This window comes from Eucyclogobius newberryi, unplaced genomic scaffold, assembly GCF_026437365.1.
Source record: "Eucyclogobius newberryi isolate DKJ021-1_F unplaced genomic scaffold, fEucNew1.0.hap1 SCAF_15, whole genome shotgun sequence".
NCBI lineage: Eukaryota > Metazoa > Chordata > Actinopteri > Gobiiformes > Gobiidae > Eucyclogobius > Eucyclogobius newberryi.
This window is the reverse complement of record NW_027315779.1, coordinates 34,592,625-34,616,039: the sequence shown is the minus strand read 5'-3', so window position 1 is coordinate 34,616,039 and position 23,415 is coordinate 34,592,625. Positions and strand designations below refer to the sequence as shown.

At 46.8% G+C, this 23,415-nt stretch overlaps 1 protein-coding gene across 1 annotated transcript in view; it reads right to left on the bottom strand.

Annotated features, from left to right (window-relative positions):
* Positions 1-23,415, bottom strand: part of LOC140361268 (unconventional myosin-VIIa-like) — a 247,547-nt gene that overhangs the window by 99,549 nt on the left and 124,583 nt on the right. Inside the window, exons 21-24 of the mRNA XM_072447021.1 lie at positions 21,230-21,448; positions 9,606-9,923; positions 8,652-8,858; positions 2,435-2,617 (exon numbers count right to left, since the gene is read on the bottom strand). Coding sequence (XP_072303122.1) covers positions 2,435-2,617; positions 8,652-8,858; positions 9,606-9,923; positions 21,230-21,448 — 927 coding nt within the window. The remainder of the gene's footprint in view (positions 1-2,434; positions 2,618-8,651; positions 8,859-9,605; positions 9,924-21,229; positions 21,449-23,415) is intronic.

The window sequence follows — 23,415 nt, the reverse complement described above, 5'->3', positions numbered from 1 at the left end:
GGAATAAAATAAATCAATGATTTATTGAACTCTGTTAAATCTCGTGTTTTGAATGTTCTGGACGCCAGTGCCCCTCTGAAGGCTAAAATGAAAAAGAAAAGGGAGTGATGTCAGGCCGAGCAGAGTCAAAAAGTCTCAAGCTCCAGGTTTAAAAAGATATTTACGAAGAGAAGCATATCATTTCTGAAATAATCTGAAGCTGCAGTAACAACGGGCGTGTCCTGTTGCCACAGTAACAGATGAACAAACCCTCCAGCTCAGCTGCCGTTAGAACTCATTTCTACATCAAGTGTAATGAGTTTGCATTATTCTTTAATGACAAAGTTCAGGGCATTAAAAATGCTATAAATCCCACAATGCAAAAAATTACCCTAAAACCACCAAGACACTTAGAGCTAACTCACTTTGCACCTGTAACTGACAAAACTGTCCATGAGATCATCACCAGTCTGAGTTCATCTACATGCTGCCTCCATGTGTGAACGTCCAGATTTCTAAAGTCTGTGCTGAACAGTTTGTTAGCACCATCACTCACATAGTCAACATGTCGCTTCAATCTGGAACATTCCCAATGTCTTTAAAAACTGCGGTCATAAAGCCTCTCCTAAAGAAGAGCAGTCTTGATGCTGCAGTCCTGAGTCATGACCGGACCATCTCTAATCTGCTTTTTTGGGGCAAAGTCCTTGAAAAGGTTGTTTACAACAGTCACAGATTTCCTCTTAAGAAACAACTCATTTGATTTTTTTTCAGGTTTTAGACCTCATCACACTGAGACTGCTGTTGTCATGGTGACAAATGACATCCGCCTGAACACTGACACGGGCAAAGCCTCAGTCTTAATTCTGTTAGATCTGATGCTGCTTTTGACACTGTCGATCATGTGACCCTCTTACAGAGACTAGAGGACTGGGTGGGCATCACTGGCCTCGCCCTAAACTGGTTAAGGTCCTATCTGGAAGACAAGAAGTACTTTGTGTCTCAGACCACATGACCCTGACCTGTGGAGTGCCCCAAGGGTCAGACCTAGGGCCCCTTCTGTTCAACCACTACATGCTGCCGTTAGGTCAGTTGATACGCAGTGAAAAAGTGTCCAATCACAATGATGCAGACGAGTCAGATCTATGTTTCACTGTCGGCAGGTGAATATGGACCAGTGGATTCACTCTGTCACTGCATCCAACAGATCAGTTTGTGGACCGGCCTCCTGCTGGTGCCAGAGTCAGGACTAAACATGGACCGGCCTCCTGCTGGTGCCAGAGTCAGGACTAAACATGGATCGGCCTCCTGCTGGTGCCAGAGTCAGGACTAAACATGGAGCGGCCTCCTGCTGGTGCCAGAGTCAGGACTAAACATGGAGCGGCCTCCTGCTGGTGCCAGAGTCAGGACTAAACATGGACCGGCCTCCTGCTGGTGCCAGAGTCAGGACTAAACATGGAGCGGCCTCCTGCTGGTGCCAGAGTCAGGACTAAACATGGAGCGGCCTCCTGCTGGTGCCAGAGTCAGGACTAAACATGGACCGGCCTCTTGCTGGTGCCAGAGTCAGGACTAAACATGGACCGGCCTCCTGCTGGTGCCAGAGTCGGGACTGAACATGGACCGGCCTCCTGCTGGTGCTAGAGTCAGGACTAAACATGGAGCGGCCTCCTGCTGGTGCCAGAGTCAGGACTAAACATGGAGCGGCCTCCTGCTGGTGCCAGAGTCAGGACTAAACATGGAGAATCTGTGTTTCAGTTTGATGCAGCTAAAATCTGGAACATTCTTCCTGAAGATGTGAGACAGGTTCTAATCTACTCCAATCATGAGCATAATCATCATAGTGGCCAAAAGGGTTTCATTGAGTATATTTTATAGGAGATCTTCTACTGAAAGTGTTTTTCAGACTTCCTATAAGTGATCTGTTCTTCTGTATCTGCCTCTGTATCTTCCTGCGTTGCACCAATGAAATTACCCCATGTGGGACAATAAAGGAATATCTTATCTTATCTTATGACTGAAATGATTTTGCACTGATTTGCACTCTTCTCTTTTAAGTCTTAAACAGTTTTGTGATTTCTGTATTCCAATGCATGTTTTCCCGGTGTGTCAGAAGACATCAAATGTCTGTTCCGTTCCAAATTTTCTGGGAGAGGATCGCCACAACCTAGCTTTCTGGATCTTCTTATTGAAAAAATGTGTTGGACTTGGCTGCGATCGTTCGGGGGGGGGGGGGGGGGTTATGTTCAAGAAATGTTACAGAAAGATAAACAGACCTACAATAAATATACATTCATGCAAAAAAGTTGAAAGTGGTCGACAACATTTCCCAGGCTGGTCTAGGGGTCCCAGCGCGCCCATGGTTTAATGTGATATGTGAATGTAATGTGAAACAATATTGCAATATTTTTTATCTTGATGAGATTGTATTCCTCCCATCTTCTGGTCATGGTGGACTTACCGTGAGCTCCTCCTCCACCTGGAGCTCCTGGAGTTCCTTCTTGTAGCTGCGTCTGCCCAGGGTCTCGTAGATCTTGGTCATCACTGGAATCTTCTCACTGCCGTCGTTGATGACCAGATGACACTGAGGTTCAGGCAGGTCTCCCATGAAGCGCAGCACTGTGATCCACACCGCTAAGGCTGCCTGTAGGGGACAAAAACAGCAAAACAAATGCATATGTGAATAATAGTTTATGTATACAAAACTCATCAAGTAATGTCTACATTTTTTTGTGTGATATATTTTCTTTCAGTTTTTTTTTTATTGTGACATAATGTCAATTATTCTGCTGCTCCAGCAGACCACACCTACAGGAGGGCTGATGCCACCACAAAGTTGTAGAAGGTCTTCCACCAGAATAATTGACATTATGTCACAGTATTGCACATGATTCTGATGCTGAATGACACATGTTCAGGACAGTGTTTGTTATAAAGTCTGACAGCTGCAGAAGGAAAGACGTGTGAAACGTCTCCTTCACACTGCGAGGGTGGATCAGTCACAGAAGCTGCTCTCCAGAGCGGACAGAGTGTCCTGCAGGGGACAGAGTGTCCTGCAGGGGACAGAGTGTCCTGCAAGGGACAGAGTGTCCTGCAGGGGGCGACACTCATGGTCCAGCATAGATGTGAGTTTAGCCAGGACCCTTCTGTCCCCCACCTCCTGCACCAAGTCCAGAGGACAGCCCAGGACGGAGCTTTGTCCAGCTTCTTCCTCTCCGTCTCTGTGATGACCACACCTACAGGAGCTGATGCACCACAGAGTCAGAGAAGGTCTTCAGGAGTGGCCCTGTTAAGAGTGGCCCTGTCAGGAGCGGCCCTGTCAGGAGTGGCCCTGTCAGGAGTGGCCCTGTCACTCCAAAAGACCTGAGTCTCCTCAGGAGGTAGAGCCGACTCTGGCTCTTCCTGTACAGTCTGTGTTATGAGTCCAGTCCAGTTTGTGGTTCAGATGAACACCAGGTCCTTGTATGAGTCACTCTCTCAATGTCCCGTCCCTGGATGTTCTCTGGTGAGGGGGGCGTGGCCTCTGTGGAAGTCCACCACCATCTCCTTTAGTGGCGCGGTTAAGCTGATGAATTGTGCACTTTTTGAAAGAAGCATGAGACTTTCAGGACAGGATCATTACATCCCTAAGGTAAATATTTGATGTGGAAGTACTCTGGATCTGACCCGTGACGGCCTGGAAACAGGATTTTCTAAAATGGCCGCCAGCAAATTAACCATACATAGTTATTTCACTTGTAGGACCCATAAGAACATGAACTTGGTGTCTAAACATAGGTTTTTAGGTACTGTGAGTCTACTGGCATAAAATACAAGGTCCCAAGTATGTCAGCCATCTTTGATTTTCAAAATGCCCGACACCAAAGTAACAAAACTTCACATTTCAGCATATAGGGAAGATAGAAGCATGATTTTGATGTCTAAACATGGGTTTTGAGGTACAGTGAGTCTTATAGCATGCACTAGAATGTTCCATGTATCTCAGCCATCTTGGATTTTCAAAATGGCTGCCTCAAAAATGACCAATACACAATGTTTTTAGCTATGATAGAAGCATTATTATGGTTTTTGAACTCAGCCTTTTGGGTATGGGTAGCTCATTTGAATTCACCAAATGTGTCAAGTAATGCTTGCTTTTGCTAAAATAGTCATACTAACTGCAAAATACATCTATAAGCTATCAATTTCTGTGTTTATATAAGAATGATGAAGAATTATATAAAGAATGATGTTGTGTCTTTGCTAAATCACATATAATATTGTGTTGGTAATTTGCTGTGTCAATTACTTTCGACATCGATTATGTATTTAATATACCAAAATCACTTTAATTGTAATGTATAAAATGATCAAATACTGATTAATACCCTGTCCTTTATTTATGCATATGCCAATGCAAATATAACGGTGCACCCAAAATTCCTTATGATATGGAGTGAGTCATGTATAAAGCCATTTACCTATTATCAGGAATGAGCAGTTGTAAGTCGTTCACTGTCTCTGCATTGGTCACACTAACTCATATTTTATATTGTTTCAGGGGCATGTAAGGTGCTTTGATATGTGGTGGTCAAATGTAGAGTAGAAACTTTAGAAAAGCTTAACACATCTGCTTCTCTGCAGCTTTACTATCAAGAAACCGTGAACATGTCTAAACGACCTTCGCTTGTAGATACTTCTTTACCACAGGAGCCCAAACAGCCAAAGATGCCATGTACAACAAACTGGACAATTTGTGCTTTGTGCCAAGAAGGATCAAGTGATGACCCAGACATACAATGTCCCATCCGGTCCACAAAGAAACCAGTTGGTGCTGGCTTTGTATCACTTGCAAAATATTTACTCATGTGCAAAGAAGCAGAGTACTTTTCATTGCCTCTTGATCTGATGAGACCAGATGAAGGAAAAGGAATAGAGTCAGCCCTAGTTGTTAATGAGGCAGTGTGGCACAAAATATGTAGGGTGATGTTCAAAGCATGCTAAATATGTCTCTAAAACAGCAGTCAGAAAAGCAGAAGACATCAGGCACACACGTTCTTCAATTGGCTCAATGCGACAAGTTGAAGTGTGACGATCCCGCGGGTCCCGAAGGCTTCCATGAGGTCATGACTAAACAGTTAGATAAATGTTAGACAGTGTGCCACACAACTAAACTAAAGCTTGCGCCTGGAGACATGATAGCCATGGAGGCTAAGTACCACCACAACTGTTGAACTGTTGAACAAACTCTATAATAGGACCAGGAGAGCAATGCAACAGGACACAAGAAGATGCCTGTCTGGAAGGAATTTCATTTGCTGAGCTTGTGGCCTTTATAGAGGAAAGGAGAGATATGGATTGTGCACAAATCCATATCTCAGGCTAGCAGAATTGGCAGAACTCTACAAGGTTCGTCTCCATCAGTTGGGGGCTCCTGCGGAGAACCGCATCCATACCACTAGACTTAAGAACAGACTTCTCTTGACAGTCCCAGGCCTTATATCACAGACACATGGGAGACACACTCAACACATTTGAGGAGAACCTTAGAGAAGCCCTGAAAAAAGCTTGTGACTATGACAGTGATGCCATACATATGATGAGAACAGCGAAAACAATACGTGCAGAAATCTTTGAAGCCAAGTTCACCTTTGATGGTTGATTTGATCCTGAGGGTCTGAGTGCCAGGCTAAGGCAGTTCCACCCACATGAATGGCACTGATAAGCATGATATTGGATGGTGCCAACATAAAGGACCAGACACAACTTTCAAATTCATCCACCAAAACCGCTGCCCTCACAGTCTCTCAGTTACTGATCTTTAACAGTGTCAAGCCCGCTCAGAATCTACTGGCACTGGGCGCCACAATCGAAACCAGGAAACTCCACTCCCACTCTATGTAAGCCTTAAGCTTATGCTGTGACACGGTCACTCATATCTCCATGCTAAAATTTGTGATTTTGTCATTTTAAAGGCAGCAATTTGGAAAATCCAAGATGGCTGACATACTTGGGACATTCTAGCATATGACAGTAGACTCACAATACCCCAAAACCAATGTTTAGACACCAAAATCATGCTTCTATCTTCTCTATATGCTGAAATGTGAAGTTTTGTCAATTTGGTGTCGGCCATTTTGAAAAATCAAGATAGCTGACATACTTGTTATATGCCAGTAGACTCACAGTACCTAAAAACGTATGTTTAGTCACCAAGTTCATGTTCCTATGTTTCCTACAAGTGAAATAACTATGTATGGTTAATTTGCTTGCAGCCATTTTGGAAAATCCTGTTTCCAGGCCGACACGGGTCAGATCCAGAGTGCCTAACTCTAACTCTAACTCTAACTCTAACTCTAACTCTAACTCTAACTCTAACTCTAACTCTAACTCTAACTCTAACTCTAACTCTAACTCTAACTCTAACTCTAACTCTAACTCTAACTCTAACTACGTCTCCAGGACTCTGGGACGTATCACAGCCGACCCTTCTCATCCTGCCACTCCCCTCAGCCAGGAAGCCACTCTCCTCAGGCAGGAGGCCACTCCCCTCAGGCAGGAGGCCACTCCCCTCAGGCAGGAGGCCACTCCCCTCAGCCAGGAAGCCACTCTCCTCAGGCAGGAGGCCACTCCCCTCAGGCAGGAGGCCACTCCCCTCAGGCAGGAGGCCACTCCCCTCAGCCAGGAAGCCACTCTCCTCAGGCAGGAGGCCACTCCCCTCAGGCAGGAGGCCACTCCCCTCAGGCAGGAGGCCACTCCCCTCAGGCAGGAGGCCACTCCCCTCAGCCAGGAAGCCACTCTCCTCAGGCAGGAGGCCACTCCCCTCAGGCAGGAGGCCACTCCCCTCAGCCAGGAAGCCACTCTCCTCAGGCAGGAGGCCACTCCCCTCAGGCAGGAGGCCACTCCCCTCAGGCAGGAGGCCACTCCCCTCAGGCAGGAGGCCACTCCCCTCAGGCAGGAGGCCACTCCCCTCAGCCAGGAAGCCACTCTCCTCAGGCAGGAGGCCACTCCCCTCAGGCAGGAGGCCACTCCCCTCAGGCAGGAGGCCACTCCCCTCAGCCAGGAAGCCACTCCCCTCAGGCAGGAGGCCACTCCCCTCAGGCAGGAGGCCACTCCCCTCAGGCAGGAGGCCACTCCCCTCAGGCAGGAGGCCACTCCCCTCAGGCAGGAGGCCACTCCCCTCAGGCAGGAGGCTATGGTCCATCAGGACCTGAACCTCCTCCACAAAAACAGTTTCTTTCCCTCTGCTGTTGGACTCATGAACACTTCTTAAACACTGTCACTTTAACTAATTTACTACTCTACAAATGTATTTTTTACTAAAATGTGTATATAGTGCATATAAGCCTATTTACATTTTTATTTTCATCCCATTGTAGATTAATTTTATTCTTTAACGTATGCTCTTTTGATTTCATATATGTTGTTTTATCATTGTTCATGACCCAAACGGGTCCCGAACCACATGCAATTTGCATTATGTAAATACCCTGCAATAAAGCATATAAACAGTTAATAAATAAATTGTGATGAAACCAAAATCATGATGTTGTTGTCACTTTGCCCTCTTGGATCCTCTTGCACACGTCTCAGAGCGTGGAATCACCTTCCAGACCGTCTGAAATTGTCTCGATTGTTTTGATATTCATAACTTCACTTTAAACTTGACAGAGCTCATCCCAGATAATCAATGGTGCCAACATCAGGCAAGTCTTCTTATATCTGTCTAAACTACCGGTAATTTTGAAATTTTAGGAAATTATGTAACACTTTTGAAATGGTGAAATTGTAAAGTGTATTTGACTGAACTCATGTTAATAATATTAAATGGGTTGTTTTGCCCATGGACTGCAGATGGGAAGTAGCAGTAAATAACTCTGGTGCAGGTCGTTTTTTCATTGACGATTCATTATTTTGTTCATGTCCCTGATAAATAAAGACTGAATTATTTATATTTGTAAATAATTAGTTGCATTATGTAATACGTACATATTGAGCACGGTGGCAAAGGCGGTTAGCGCTCTTGCCTCCCAAGAAGGAGATCATGGGTTCGATTCCTGGACCAGACCAACATCACATGATCTCTCTGGGTGGAGTCTGCATGTTCTCCCCGTGTTACCGTGGGTTCTCTCCGGCTCCTCCCACCGTCCAAAGACATGTATGTGTTAGGTAAAAATTGGTAACTCTAAATTGGATGTTGAATGTGAGTGAATGTCTGTAATGTCTATGTCTCTGTGTTGGCCCTGCGAAGAGTTGCCCACTGTCCAGGGTGTACCCCGCCTAAGGCCCGAAGTCACTGGGATAGGCTCCAGTCACCCGTGACCCCGAAAGGGAACAAGCGGTAGAAAATGGATGTAATACATATTGATATTTTATATTACGAAAAGAGGTGCTATATTTTTTTCCTTGAATATGTAGTTATGTATTAAAAGAGAAAAATACTTTAGTAAAAAAACACTTTAGTGGGACTAGTTGAGGGCAGCTGTGCTTATAGGAATGGTCATCACCACCATAGATTATAATTAATAATAGAGTTAATTAATTACTGGGGAGTAGGAGAATACTGAATGTTTTTAATCACTCAAACCTCATATCCAGGACAAAATAGGATTACTATAACATGCATGAATAACTCAGAATAAAACTGAGTTAGTTTATGATGATAAAATTACATGATTAAAAGCTCAAAGTGGTTTTACCAGCTGGTCCCCTTCGTCTTCGTGGAAGAGCAGAGGCTGTTTGAGGGGTCTCCGGATGTAGGTGTGAGTGGACACTCCCTGGAAGTATGTAGCAGCAAACTTGGTGAACTTGTAGTCGGAGAGGTCCTCCTCTTCCTCCGCGGGTAAGGGCGGGGCCTGGTCCAGCAGCTCTTCTGCCTCCACTGCCAGACTGGGCTTTACTAGGTCCTGGGGAGAAAGACAGGTTTTTGTTGAACATGGATTGACACGTTGAAAAAAAAAAAAAAATTAACAGTGCTTTTAACTGTAGATTTTATATAAAGGTGGTATGGACGATTTTTTTCAGCAATTTTTTGTATCATATTTCCTGGTGGCGTGGATAAATCATTTGTCCTGCCACGTATCAATCATAAAACGCACCTGTCGTTCACCTGCAGCCGCGTCTGGCTCGTCCCCACGTTTCCGCGTGCCTAAGCGCATGGATCTATCATAATATAGTTCCCTCAGTGTACGGGGCAAAATGAAGACGGAGAAAGACAGTTTGAGCTGAAGCAGAAGTGGACAGAAATCTATGGGAGACGAGAGATGTGATGTGATCCATCGCGCTAATAAACAAACGCACATGTGTGTTGTATCAGTCCACACGGGGGAGTGGCATGAGCACGGGGGAGTGGCATGAGCACGGGGGAGTGGCATGCGCACGGGGGAGTGGCATGAGCACGGGGGAGGGGCATGTGCACGGGGGAGGGGCATGTGCACGGGGGAGTGACATGAGCACTTCCGCCTGCGTTCTCAAATCGCCGAAAAATCGTCCATACCGCCTTTAATGTCTTAAAAGTCTCTTAAATATGTACATGTTTTAAATTGTGTGTGCTGTTATATTTTCAATTTGCCCCAGGTCACCCTTGAAAAACAGGTCTCGATCTCAATGGGTTTTTAAATAGGTTAATACATTATAAATTTAAAAAATAATACCTCAAAGCCGGCCGGTGCCTGTCCATCCTGATTGGCTAGTGGTCCGGTGTTGCCCAGGAAACCAAACATGCGGTCCACCATGTCAGCGTGGTCCACGGGAAGCTCCTTGTCCCGCTCCACCTGCTCCAGGAGCTCTTTCTTTCGCCGCGCCTCCTCCTTGTCCTCACGAGCCTGCTCCTCACTCTGCAGGGCCAGGAGCTCCAGCTTCACCTGGTGCTTCCTCTGGGCCTCGGCTTTGGCTCGGCGCATGGTCATCAGGTTCTTCAGATGCTCCTCCTCCGCAAGCCGCTCCTTTTCTGCCTCCAGACGCTTCTCCTGCTGTGGGAGATGGAACCAGCAAAGAAGGTAGCTTAGATTTAGGAAGTAATTGAGGCCCCACACCTCACTCTCCCTTTAGGCCCTCCAGACCCCAAACCTCACTCTCCCTTTAGGCCCTCCAGACCCCACACCTCACTCTCCCTTTAAGCCCTCCAGACCCCACACCTCACTCTCCCTTTAAGCCCTCCAGACCCCACACCTCACTCTCCCTTTAGGCCCTCCAGACCCCACACCTCACTCTCCCTTTAGGCCCTCCAGACCCCACACCTCACTCTCCCTTTAAGCCCTCCAGACCCCACACCTCACTCTCCCTTTAGGCCCTCCAGACCCCACACCTCACTCTCCCTTTAAGCCCTCCAGACCCCACACCTCACTCTCCCTTTAAGCCCTCCAGACCCCACACCTCACTCTCCCTTTAAGCCCTCCAGACCCCACACCTCACTCTCCCTTTAGGCCCTCCAGACCCCACACCTCACTCTCCCTTTAAGCCCTCCAGACCCCACACCTCACTCTCCCTTTAAGCCCTCCAGACCCCACACCTCACTCTCCCTTTAAGCCCTCCAGACCCCACACCTCACTCTCCCTTTAGGCCCTCCAGACCCCACACCTCACTCTCCCTTTAAGCCCTCCAGACCCCACACCTCACTCTCCCTTTAGCCCTCCAGACCTTGCCCCTCCCCCACAGACCCCACCCCTCATGACCCCTCCCAGTCAGGTGGACATAGGTCACTTCACACTTAAGTGTACAAAAGTGTTACATAGAGGTCCAAATGTTAAATGAGGTGAGACAGTCGCATGAAGCTGCGTTAAGTCAAACACTTTCTTCCAGATTGGAAAAACGAGTCCGTGAAGTGTGAAAGTTATAAAGCAGTGATTCTAAGTGCAGTACAGGGCATTTACCCATGTTGAAGGCTTCGGTTTGAAAGGAAAATAGTTAACCTATGATTGTTAATGAAGAGTAAGCCAGACACTATTTACTATAACCAGGCCAACAATAAAAAAAACAGACATAAAAACCCATTAAATTAAAGGAAATTTCACCTGTTTTCTTAGAAAATGTCTGCACTTTAAGCAGTAACACTTTATTGTGTAAAGTTGTGTCCCACACTCGGTTCAGCTTCTGTCCCGTCTAATCGCACCCAGGCTTAGCACCCAGGCTTAGCAAAGCAAAGCTAGCACATGTTAGCATCTTAGCTTCTTGCCTGTTTATTGATGCACAGCACTCATGCCAAGACCCATAATGCATTTCCAGAGCAAATCTAACTGTAGCTGAACCCACGTATCACATAAGAGAAGAGCAGAGAAGTTAGAGCTGAGGATGAACCAGAAAGATTTTCCCTCAGAGGCAAGTGTCTTTTAGTGAGCTTTGGCTCGTTGTGTTCGAACGAGGAAATGAAGAATACGCCTCTTGACCGATTTATATCAGAATCATGTTGTCGTTGCCATTTAAGTAGCGCAAGTCCTCCTCGTGTGGACATGTCCAGCTCGTCCGTGGAGACAAGTGGACATGTCCAGCTCGTCTGTGGAGTCACGAGAACATGTCCAGCTCGTCTGTCACGGAGACATGTGGACATGTCCAGCTCGTCTGTGGAGACATGTGGACATGTCCAGCTCGTCTGTGGAGACACGTGGACATGTCCATCTCGTCTTTGGAGACACGTGGACATGTCCATCTCGTCTGTGGAGTCACGTGGACATGTCCAGCTCGTCTGTGGAGTCACGAGGACATGTCCAGCTCGTCTGTCTCGGAGACATGTGGACATGTCCAGCTCATCTGTGGAGTCATGTGGACATGTCCAGCTCGTCTGTGGAGACATGTGGACATGTCCAGCTCGTCTGTGGAGACATGTGGACATGTCCAGCTCGTCTGTGGAGACACGTGGACATGTCCAGCTCGTCTGTGGAGACACGTGGACATGTCCAGCTCGTCTGTGGAGTCACAAGGACATGTCCAGCTCGTCTGTCTCGGAGAAATGTGGACATGTCCAGCTCGTCTGTGGAGTCATGTGGACATGTCCAGCTCATCTGTGGAGACATGTGGACATGTCCAGCTCGTCTGTGGAGTCATGTGGACAAGTCCAGCTCGTCTGTGGAGACACGTGGACATGTCCATCTCGTCTTTGGAGGCACGTGGACATGTCCATCTCGTCTTTGGATGCACGTGGACAAGTCCATCTCGTCTTTGGAGGCACGTGGACATGTCCAGCTCGTCTGTGGAGTCACGAGGACATGTCCAGCTCGTCTGTCTCGGAGACATGTGGACATGTCCAGCTCGTCTGGAGTCACACGTTCTCTTCTGATCTCATTGTAAGGACTAAGCTACTTGTCCTGATGATCTGAGCGACGTGTCCACGACTCGAGCGTGTGAGAGATTCCTGCGCCAGAGATTTAGTCCAACGCCCAAATTTAAGCTCAATAAGACATTTTCATTCATGTCACACTTTGTGTTCCTGTAGCAGTGGCAGGTCCATTAAGGGCGCTGGGGCCCCGCCCCCCTGTCAATCTGCCAAAAACAATATAATTTATTCAAAAATATCTTATATTCTTATTAGTGTAAATGTGTAAAATAATAATATATATCCATATAGATATCTATAAATAGATATAGATGAATACTGCGCAGCCTGCGTCACTTTTCTTCGTTCCCGTGGGGCGGTTTGAAAAGCTCCAGAGCCTCAGAGAAAAGCAATGGGGATTTTTAGCCAATTAAATCACAATCACAAGTGACTACGTCACTGTGGTTTTCTCCAGAGGAAAATAGCGACACACGCCGTGTTTTCTGTTTTTACGTCTTAAAACTGCATCTACAGACGTCTGTGACAAAAGGTACGTCCAAAACGACTCAGAATGAGCTGCTCAACTGTTTCCTGCTTTATTCGTGTTGAAAGCGACTGATTTCGTATCAATCCGAGCCGAGACATGTGTCTGACACCGTGCTACGTTACCATGACAACAAACACGCAGTTTTTTTTAGTTTATGTCTTGCATAAGGCTAACGCTAAGCATTAAAGGTGGAATGGACGATTTTTTAGTCTTATTTCCTCGTGGCGTGGACGGCCAATTAGTCCTGCCACGTATCAATCATAAAACGCACCTATCGCTCACCTGCAGCCGCGTGCGGCTCGTCCCCATGAAAGCAGCACGTTTCCCTGTGTCTAAGCGCATTGATCTAACATAATATAGTTCCCTCAGTGTACGGGACAAAATGAAGACGGAGAAAGACTGTTCGAATTTACTCATAAAAGACGTAAATCTACGGGAGACGAGAGATGCGATGCAATCCGTCGCGCTAATAAACAAACGCAAGTGTGTGTTGTATCAGTCCACACGGGGGAGTGGCATGCGCACTTCCGCCTGCGTTCTCAAATCGCCGAAAAAAATTTGTCCATTGCGCCTTTAAGTATCGCTTAACTTCTAACTTATCATTAACAAAAGGGGAAATAAAATGTGTTTACTTAATTAATTCAGTTGTAAATGTGTATTTAAAATATGTATCCATACAGTCATGTTAAAAAAATCAATTTTGGACATTTAAAAAAAACAAAAACAAGGTCATGTCAAATAGCGCCCTTTATAATTTGTACCACCAGCCGCCACTGGTGTAAAGACTCAATAAAGTTTATCAAAGTGACTTGTTTGGTCTCGGAATGATTAATTTTGTGAGAAGCTCAGTCTGGGACTACTTTCTGTCTGTCAGTCTGGGACTACTTTCAGTCAGTCTGGGACTACTTTCTGTCTGTCAGTCTGGGACTACTTTCTGTCTGTCAGTCTGGGACTACTTTCTGTCTGATCACTGTGAGTTCCACTTTCCATGAAACAGTTTATGACGTTGTAACAGCAGCGGTTCATCTCTGAAACATATGGACGGAAAGTACAATGGATGTAAGTGTGATAAACATGAACACAGGCTCATAGTACTCCACAGTATCAAGTGCTTTACACAATTTAAAACAAGTAATAAATTAAAAACACAATGCAGTTTATAAAAATGTAAAACAATGTACATCAGAGTAAAGTAAAGAATAAAAATAATGTAGTATTTTAAAATATTAAAAACCAGGTAAACTCAGTCATAGGCGCGGCTAAACAAAACTGTCTTTAGTTTGGATTTAAACACAGCCGGGGGCGGGGCCTGTCTCACGACTTCAGGAAGGCTCTTCCAGACCTTTGCCCCATAGACCTGGAACGCAGATTCTCCGTGTCTGTGCTTGACTCTGGCACCAGCAAGAGGCCGGTCCCTGAGGCCCTTAGAGTCCGAGGTGGTTCATATGACACAAGTTTGAGATGGATTTTGGTGCTAGGCCATGGAGAGACTTATACTCAAGTAGAGCTGTTTTGAAGTCTCTTCTCTGAGCCACAGGAGCCAGTGCAGAGACCTGAGAACAGAACTAATGTGATGGTACTTCCTGGTTCTAGTCAGGACTAATGTGATGGTACTTCCTGGTTCTGGACAGGACTAATGTGATGGTACTTCCTGGTTCTGGTCAGGACAAATGTGATGGTACTTCCTGGTTCTAGTCAGGACTAATGTGATGGTACTTCCTGGTTCTAGTCAGGACTAATGTGATGGTACTTCCTGGTTCTGGTCAGGACTAATGTGATGGTACTTCCTGGTTCTGGTCAGGACTAATGTGATGGTACTTCCTGGTTCTAGTCAGGACTAATGTGATGGTACTTCCTGGTTCTAGTCAGGACTAATGCGATGGTACTTCCTGGTTCTGGTCAGGACTAATGTGATGGTACTTCCTGGTTCTGGTCAGGACTAATGTGATGGTACTTCCTGGTTCTAGTCAGGACTAATGTCATGGTACTTCCTGGTTCTGGACAGGACTAATGTGATGGTACTTCCTGGTTCTAGTCAGGACTAATGTGATGGTACTTCCTGGTTCTAGTCAGGACTAATGTGATGGTACTTCCTGGTTCTGGTCAGGACTAATGTGATGGTACTTCCTGGTTCTGGTCAGGACTAATGTGATGGTACTTCCTGGTTCTAGTCAGGACTAATGTGATGGTACTTCCTGGTTCTAGTCAGGACTAATGTGATGGTACTTCCTGGTTCTAGTCAGGACCAATGTGATGGTACTTCCTGGTTCTGGTCAGGACTAATGTGATGGTACTTCCTGGTTCTAGTCAGGACTAATGTGATGGTACTTCCTGGTTCTAGTCAGGACTAATGTGATGGTACTTCCTGGTTCTAGTCAGGACTAATGTGATGGTACTTCCTGGTTCTAGTCAGGACTAATGTGATGGTACTTCCTGGTTCTAGTCAGGACTAATGTGATGGTACTTCCTGGTTCTAGTCAGGACTAATGTGATGGTACTTCCTGGTTCTAGTCAGGACTAATGTGATGGTACTTCCTGGTTCTGGTCAGGACTAATGTGATGGTACTTCCTGGTTCTAGTCAGGACTAATGTGATGGTACTTCCTGGTTCTAGTCAGGACTAATGTGATGGTACTTCCTGGTTCTAGTCAGGACTAATGTGATGGTACTTCCTGGTTCTAGTCAGGACTAATGTGATGGTACTTCCTGGTTCTAGTCAGGACTAATGTGATGGTACTTCCTGGTTCTAGTCAGGACTAATGTGATGGTACTTCCTGGTTCTGGTCAGGACCCGAGCAGCAGCGTTCTGGATGAACTGCAGCTGTTTTACAGCTCGTTTGGAGAGACCAGTGAGCGGCTGTTACAGTCTAATCTACTGGAGACAAACACATGGATAAGTCTCTCCAAGTCTGGTTGGGACACTATGTTTTTAATTTTGGCAGTTTTCAGATGGAAGAAAGCTACTGATGTTATTGAGTTGATGTAGCGGTTGAAATTCATGTCTGAGTCCATAATTACTCCTAAATCTTTTACCTTGGTTACAGGTTTTAGAGAGCGAGAGACTGGAGGTGGTTGCTACCACTTTCTCTAAGTTTTTGTGGGCCAAGGACGATGATTTCGGTTTTGTCTGGATTCAGCTGGAGGAAGTTGTTTTGCTCCACTCACTGATCTGTTGACGGCAGTGACAGAGTGAACTGACAGGTCCATATTCACCTGCCGTCAGTGAGACATAGATCTGAGTGTCGTCAGCATCATTGTGATAGGACACACCACTGTTTCACATTAGCTGTCCCAATGGCAGCATGTACAGATTGAACAGAAGGGGTCCAAGGACTGACCCTTGGGGCACCCCACAGGTCAATGCTCTCAGAGACACAATCACCAATCTCAACAAAGTATTTCCTGTTATCGAGGTAGGATTTCAACCATTTTAAGGCCATACCAGTGATGCCCACCCAGTCCTCTAACCTCTGTAAAAGTATCCCGTGGTCAACAGTGTCAAATAAAGTAAAGATGAAGGTCATTCACCAGGCTTAGGGTTAAGGTTAAAGGTCATTCACCAGGCTTAGGGTTAAGGTTAAAGGTCATTCACCAGGCTTAGTCTACTTTATTGTGCAGTTGGCCAACATTTAATCATAACTATAGTAAACAGGCTTCACACCAGTGGAGCTTCTATTATATATAACAATATTATCTTACATCATGGACATTTTGCGGGAGCATCTTTTTTGAAGACATTTTTGTACCGCTCAGTATAATAAGGGATATTTTCCATGTCTTGCATTGATCACTATAATGATGTAGATAATGTAGAGGTGGGAGCAGGGCCTTTACTCTAAGAATCCAAGACATTTATTTAGAACATTTTATTTTTAAATTCAACTCCGACTTCTGGATGGTAGAGATGTGATTTGATGGAAATACATTTTTATTTTTATTCCATCGTGCCCTCTTAAAAATGCCAAGCAAAGTCCGTGAAACAACACATTAAAAAACTCTCGCCTCAGTTAGAAATACGGTCATTTAACAACATAGAGCGCTAATTTGTGTAATGAACATGTGAGACTAATTACTCCATTCAGCATGTTTTACAAGTATGGAAGTTTAGGCCAGCGCACTTCGCGTGGGAGACAGCTTTCCAAACTCACCCTTATATGTTAGCTTTTGTCCCTTTGGCGTGCACATCTTATCCACTACTATTCATGATCGCCTCAAGTCTGCTTCACTACAAGCTAGCTTTAGCCACATCTCACTTGCTTTAGCCACATCTCAATAGCTTTAGCCACATCTCACTAGCTTTAGCCACATCTCATTAGCTTTAGCCACATCTCACTAGCTTTAGCCACATCTCACTAGCTTTAGCCACATCTCACTAGCTTTAGCCACATCTCATTAGCTTTAGCCACATCTCACTAGCTTTAGCCACATCTCACTAGCTTTAGCCACATCTCACTACGTTTAGCCACATCTCACTAGCTTAAGCCACATCTCATTAGCTTTAGCCACATCTCACTAGCTTTAGCCAAATCTCATTAGCTTTAGCCACATCTCACTAGCTTTAGCCACATCTCACTAGCTTTAGCCACATCTCACTAGCTTTAGCCACATCTCATAAGCTTTAGCCACATCTCATTAGCTTTAGCCACATCTCACTAGCTCTAGCTTTAGCCACATCTCACTAGCTTTAGCCACATCTCACTAGCTTTAGCCACATCTCACTAGCTTTAGCCATATCTCACAAGCTTTAGCCAAATCTCATTAGCTTTAGCCACATCTCACTAGCTTTAGCCACATCTCACTAGCTTTAGCCACATCTCACTAGCTTTTGCCACATCTCATTAGCTTTAGCCACATCTCACAACACAAACTAGTAATGAATTACTGAATGTCTTTTAGCTCATTTCTGTGATTGGCCTCATGATTAAAAAGTATAATTTAGGAAATATTTGGATTTGATTAATTAAGAAAACATATGTTTAAGATATTCCTTTATTGTCCCACATGGGGAAATTTCATTGTTGCAACGCAGGTAGATACAGAGGTAGATACAGAAGAAAAGAACAGATCACTTATAGGAAGTCTGAAAAACACTTTCAGTAGAAGATCTCCTATAAACAAAAACTCCCATAGACAAATAAATAAATACCATTGCATGTGATCCCGACAGTAATTGCACATGAATATGTGTCACGACAGCACATAGATAAATAATAAATAATAACAAAGATACAAATAAATAAATAAATAAATACCATTGCATGTGATCACGAGAGTAATTGCACAGTAGGACTAACAGTGTTTGTTATAAAGTCTGACAGCAGCAGAAGGAAAGACCTGTGAAACCTTTCCTTCAACAGCAAGGGTGGATCAGTCACAGAAGCTGCTCTCCAGAGCGGACAGAGTGTCCTGCAGGGGACAGAGTGTCCTGCAGGGGACAGAGTGTCCTGCAGGGGGCGACACTCATGGTCCAGCATAGATGTGAGTTTAGCCAGGACCCTTCTGTCCTCCACCTCCTGCACCGAGTCCAGAGGACAGCCCAGGATGGAGCTTTGTCCAGCTTCTTCCTCTCCCTCTCTGTGATGACCACACCTACAGGAGCTGATGCACCACAGAGTCAGAGAAGGTCTTCAGGAGTGGCCCTGTCAGGAGGGGCCCTGTCAGAAGCGGCCCTGTCAGGAGCGGCCCTGTCAGGAGCGGCCCTGTTAAGAGTGGCCCTGTCAGGAGCGGCCCTGTCAGGAGTGGCCCTGTCAGGAGTGGCCCTGTCACTCCAAAAGACCTGAGTCTCCTCAGGAGGTAGAGCCGACTCTGGCTCTTCCTGTACAGTGCGTCTGTGTTATGAGTCCAGTCCAGTTTGTGGTTCAGATGAACACCCAGGTACTTGTATGAGTCACTCTCTCAATGTCCCGTCCCTGGATGTTCACTGGTGAGGGGGGCGTGGCCTCTGTGGAAGTTCACCACCATCTCCTTTGTCTTCCCCGCGTTGATGAGGAGGTGGTTCCACAAAGTCCTGCGCCAGTCCTCTGTACTCCGCGTCATCGTCGTCCGTGATGAGTCCGATGATGGACACAGCTGTCCATGTCATGTCTGAAGTCTGCAGTTTAAAGGGTGAAGAGAAGGGGCGCGTGGACAGTGCCCTGGGGCGCCCCCACACTGCAGGTCCTTATGTCAGACACACAGTCCCGGGCTCTCACAAACTGGGGTCGGTCTTTGAGGAGGTCCAGGATCCACTCTGCCAGGTCATACTCCACTCCAGCCGTCTCCAGCTTGTCCCTCAGGAGCCGTCTCCAGCTTGTCCCTCAGGAGCTGATGGTGTTGAAGGCGCTGGAGAGATGAAAGAACAGGATCCTCACAGAGCTGCCAGGCTTTTCCAGGTGAGAGAGAGAGCGGTGCAGCAGGAGATGACGGCGTCCTCCACTCCGATGACAGGACGATATGCAAACTGCAGCGGGTCCATGGCTGAGCTCACGGTGGATTTTAGAGTTTGTGTGATGAGTTATAGCAGGCGCAGCTTCTAGAGTCAGGACCTGAACATGGAGACGCTCCATGAACCATTCCATTGTTCTCCTTATTTCTGGAGGATCAGGGCCAGTTCATTCACACTAGTGACAGGAAACTGTCCGATACGATCTTCACCTTCCATTTATTTAAGATGCTTTTATCACAACCAACGATGCAATTCGTTTTGAACTGACCCTGAATCGTGCCACGTCATGGTTCTCATGAACATTGTTCTTTTTTGCTCTCAATCCAATTTTTAATTGTTTTTATCCCTGATACTGATCCAATTCCTACGAATATCAATCTGACAGGAACTTCTTATTATTATGTTATTTAAACTATCACAGTCTCAGTCTGATGCTGTGTCTTTACACAGAGGGCAATGCTGAGTTTGGCTCCATTTGGACTTGATTATTGCCTGTCTAAAATAGGCCTTGGCCCAGTTATTTGTAATGTTTGTACCATATTTCTCCTCTACAGTACTGAGCATCACTGTCATTACATACAGTACATTAGGCCCTCTGTTTATAAAGGCCCCCCATATTATTGAGGCCTGTAAAAAGGCCAGAAGCCTGAGAGCGAAGTATTACGTATATACATGTATATCCTGCTCCGCTGCCAATTTGACCAAAGTTTGAATTTCACTTTTGAACTTCAGTGAAGACAACAAATACTATGTATGTTAATAATAATAATGTGTTTAACTGCATAAAGCCTCCTTCATTAGCATTTCAGTCTGTGCATTTCAACTGCGTTAGCTATAGCATTATAGCATTATAGCATTATAGCATTATAGCATTATAGCATTATAGCATTGTAGCATTATAGCATTACAGCATTGTAGCATTATAGCATTATAGCATTATAGCGTTGTAGCATTATAGCATTATAGCATTATAGCATTATAGCATTGTAGCATTATAGCATTACAGCATTGTAGCATTATAGCATTATAGCATTATAGCATTATAGCATTATAGCATCATAGCATTATAGCATCATAGCATTAGCAGCGTCAGCTTTGGTTGAATCTAGAATAACCAAGTTAACAATAAAAAGCCAATGCACGACTGCATATGTGCAAGCCGCTGTACCAATGCAACATCTGTGAGTATTTCCATCACTAATTCACATATAAAGATGGCCCCTGTCGCTCCCATCGAGGCCCCTGTCATTCCAGTGGTCTAGTCCCTCTTCAAACCACCCTCAGCACCACTGCTCCTGCCTGTGGGCCCCCAGCACACCCTCAGCACCACTGCTCCTGCCTGTGGGCCCCCAGCACACCCTCAGCACCACAGCTCCTGCCTGTGGGCCCCCAGCACATCCTCAGCACCACTGCTCCTGTCTGTGGGCCCCCAGCATATCCTCAGCCCCACAGCTCCTGCCTGTGGGCCCCCAGCACATCCTCAGCACCACTGCTCCTGTCTGTGGGCCCCCAGCATATCCTCAGCCCCACAGCTCCTGCCTGTGGGCCCCCAGCACACCCTCAGCACCACTGCTCCTGCCTGTGGGCCCCCAGCACACCCTCAGCACCACTGCTCCTGCCTGTGGGCCCCCAGCACACCCTCAGCACCACTGCTCCTGCCTGTGGGCCCCCAGCACACCCTCAGCACCACAGCTCCTGACTGTGGGCCCCCAGCACATCCTCAGCACCACTGCTCCTGTCTGTGGGCCCCCAGCATATCCTCAGCCCCACAGCTCCTGCCTGTGGGCCCCCAGCACATCCTCAGCCCCACAGCTCCTGCCTGTGGGCCCCCAGCAGATCCTCAGTACCACTGCTCCTGCTTGTGGCCCCCCAGCACATCCTCAGCACCACTGCTCCTGCCTGTGGGCCCCCAGCACATCCTCAGCACCCCTGTCCTGTTTGTGGGCCCCCAGCACATCCTCAGCCCCACTGCTCCTGTCTGTGGGCCCCCAGCACCACTGCTCCTGCCTGTGGGGCCCCTGCTCCTTGCACAGGCTGCAGCAGTCACACACACAGCTTACCTCTGCCCGCAGGCGCTGGCACAGGCGGCGGGCGATCATTCCTCTGGCGTGGGCCTGGAGCGTGACCACGGCCCTCAGACGTCTCCAGAAGGCCTGTCTGATGAGGAGGCCCCTGCAGTGAGCCTGGAGCCGGGTCACACACAGCCGGGTCAGGAGGTAACTCTGCCGGTACTTTCTGGACCTGTACATGGCCTGGAGGCGCAGGAAGCCGCTTTGCATCTGAGGGACACATGGGCCAATCATTGTAGTAATAATGTCATATCTGGGAACGTGTGCGTGGGTCATGATTCTACTGAAGTGTGCATGGGTCATGATTCTACTGAAGTGTGCATGGGTCATGATTCGACTGAAGTGTGCATGGGTCATGATTCTACTGAAGTGTGCATGGGTCATGATTCGACTGAAGTGTGCATGGGTCATGATTCGACTGAAGTGTGCATGGGTCATGATTCTACTGAAGTGTGCATGGGTCCTAAGATAAGATAAGATAAGATATTCCTTTATTGTCCCACATGGGGAAATTTCATTGTTGCAACGCAGGTAGATACAGAGGTAGATACAGAAGAACAGATCACTTATAGGAAGTCTGAAAAACACTTTCAGTAGAAGATCTCCTATAAATAAATAAAAACTCCCATAGACAAATAAATAAATACCATTGCATGTGATCCCGACAGTAATTGCACATGAATATGTGTCACGACAGCACATGGATTGCACATGAATTCCAACAGCAATTGCACATATGACGGAATTGCACATGGTTAGGTCAGTATTGTGAGTGTTCAGGACTAACAGTGTTTGTTATAAAGTGTGACAGCAGCAGAAGGAAAGACCTACGAAACCTTTCCTTCACACAGCGAGGGTGGATCAGTCTCTCACTGAAGCTGCTCTCCAGAGCGGACAGAGTGTCCTGCAGGGGACAGAGTGTCCTGCAGGGGACAGAGTGTCCTGCAGGGGGTGACACTCATGGTCCGGCATTGATGTGAATCTAGCCAGGACCCTTCTGTCCCCCACCTCCTGCACCGAGTCCAGAGCAGAGCCCAGGACGGAGCTGGACTTCTTGATGACTTTGTCCAGCCTCTTCCTCTCCCTCTCTGTGATGCTGCTGCTCCAGCAGGCCACACCTACAGGAGCTGATGCACCACAGAGTCAGAGAAGGTCTTCAGGAGTGGCCCTGTCAGGAGCGGCCCTGTCACTCCAAAAGACCTGAGTCTCCTCAGGAGGTAGAGCCGACTCTGGCTCTTCCTGTACAGTCTGTGTTATGAGTCCAGTCCAGTTTGTGGTTCAGATGAACACCAGGTCCTTGTATGAGTCACTCTCTCAATGTCCCGTCCCTGGATGTTCTCTGGTGAGGGGGGCGTGGCCTCTGTGGAAGTCCACCACCATCTCCTTGGTCTTCCCCGCGTTGATGAGGAGGTGGTTCCGCTGACACCAGTCCACAAAGTCCTGCGCCAGTCCTCTGTCCTCCGCATCATCGTCGTCCGTGATGAGTCCAATGATGGCAGAGTCATCAGAGAACTTCTGCAGGACACAGCTGAAGCAATGGACCCGCTGCAGTTTGCATATCGGTCTGGCATCGGAGTGGAGGACGCCGTCATCTCCTGCTGCACCGCTCTCTCTCTCACCTGGAGAAGCCTGGCAGCTCTGTGAGGATTCTGTTCTTCGATCTTTCCAGCGCCTTCAACACCATCAGCTCCTGAAGGACAAGCTGGAGACGGCTGGTGTGGAGTATGACCTGCAGAGTGGATCCTGGACTACCTCACGGACCGACCCCAGTTTGTGAGAGCCCGGGACTGTGTGTCTGACACTTGGACCTGTAGTGTGGGGGACCTGCAGTGTGGAGGACCTGCAGTGTGAGGGCGCCCCATGGCACTGTCCTTTCGCCCTTTCTCTTCACCCTTTACACTGCAGACTTCAGACATTCTACTGAAGTGTGCATGGGTCATGATTCTACTGAAGTGTGCATGGGTCATGATTCTACTGAAGTGTGCATGGGTCATGATTCTACTGAAGTGTGCATGGGTCATGATTCTACTGAAGTGTATATGGGTCATGATTCTACTGAAGTGTGCATGGGTCATGATTCTACTGAAGTGTGCATGGGTCATGATTCTACTGAAGTGTATATGGGTCATGATTCTACTGAAGTGTGCATGGGTCATGATTCTACTGAAGTGTGCATG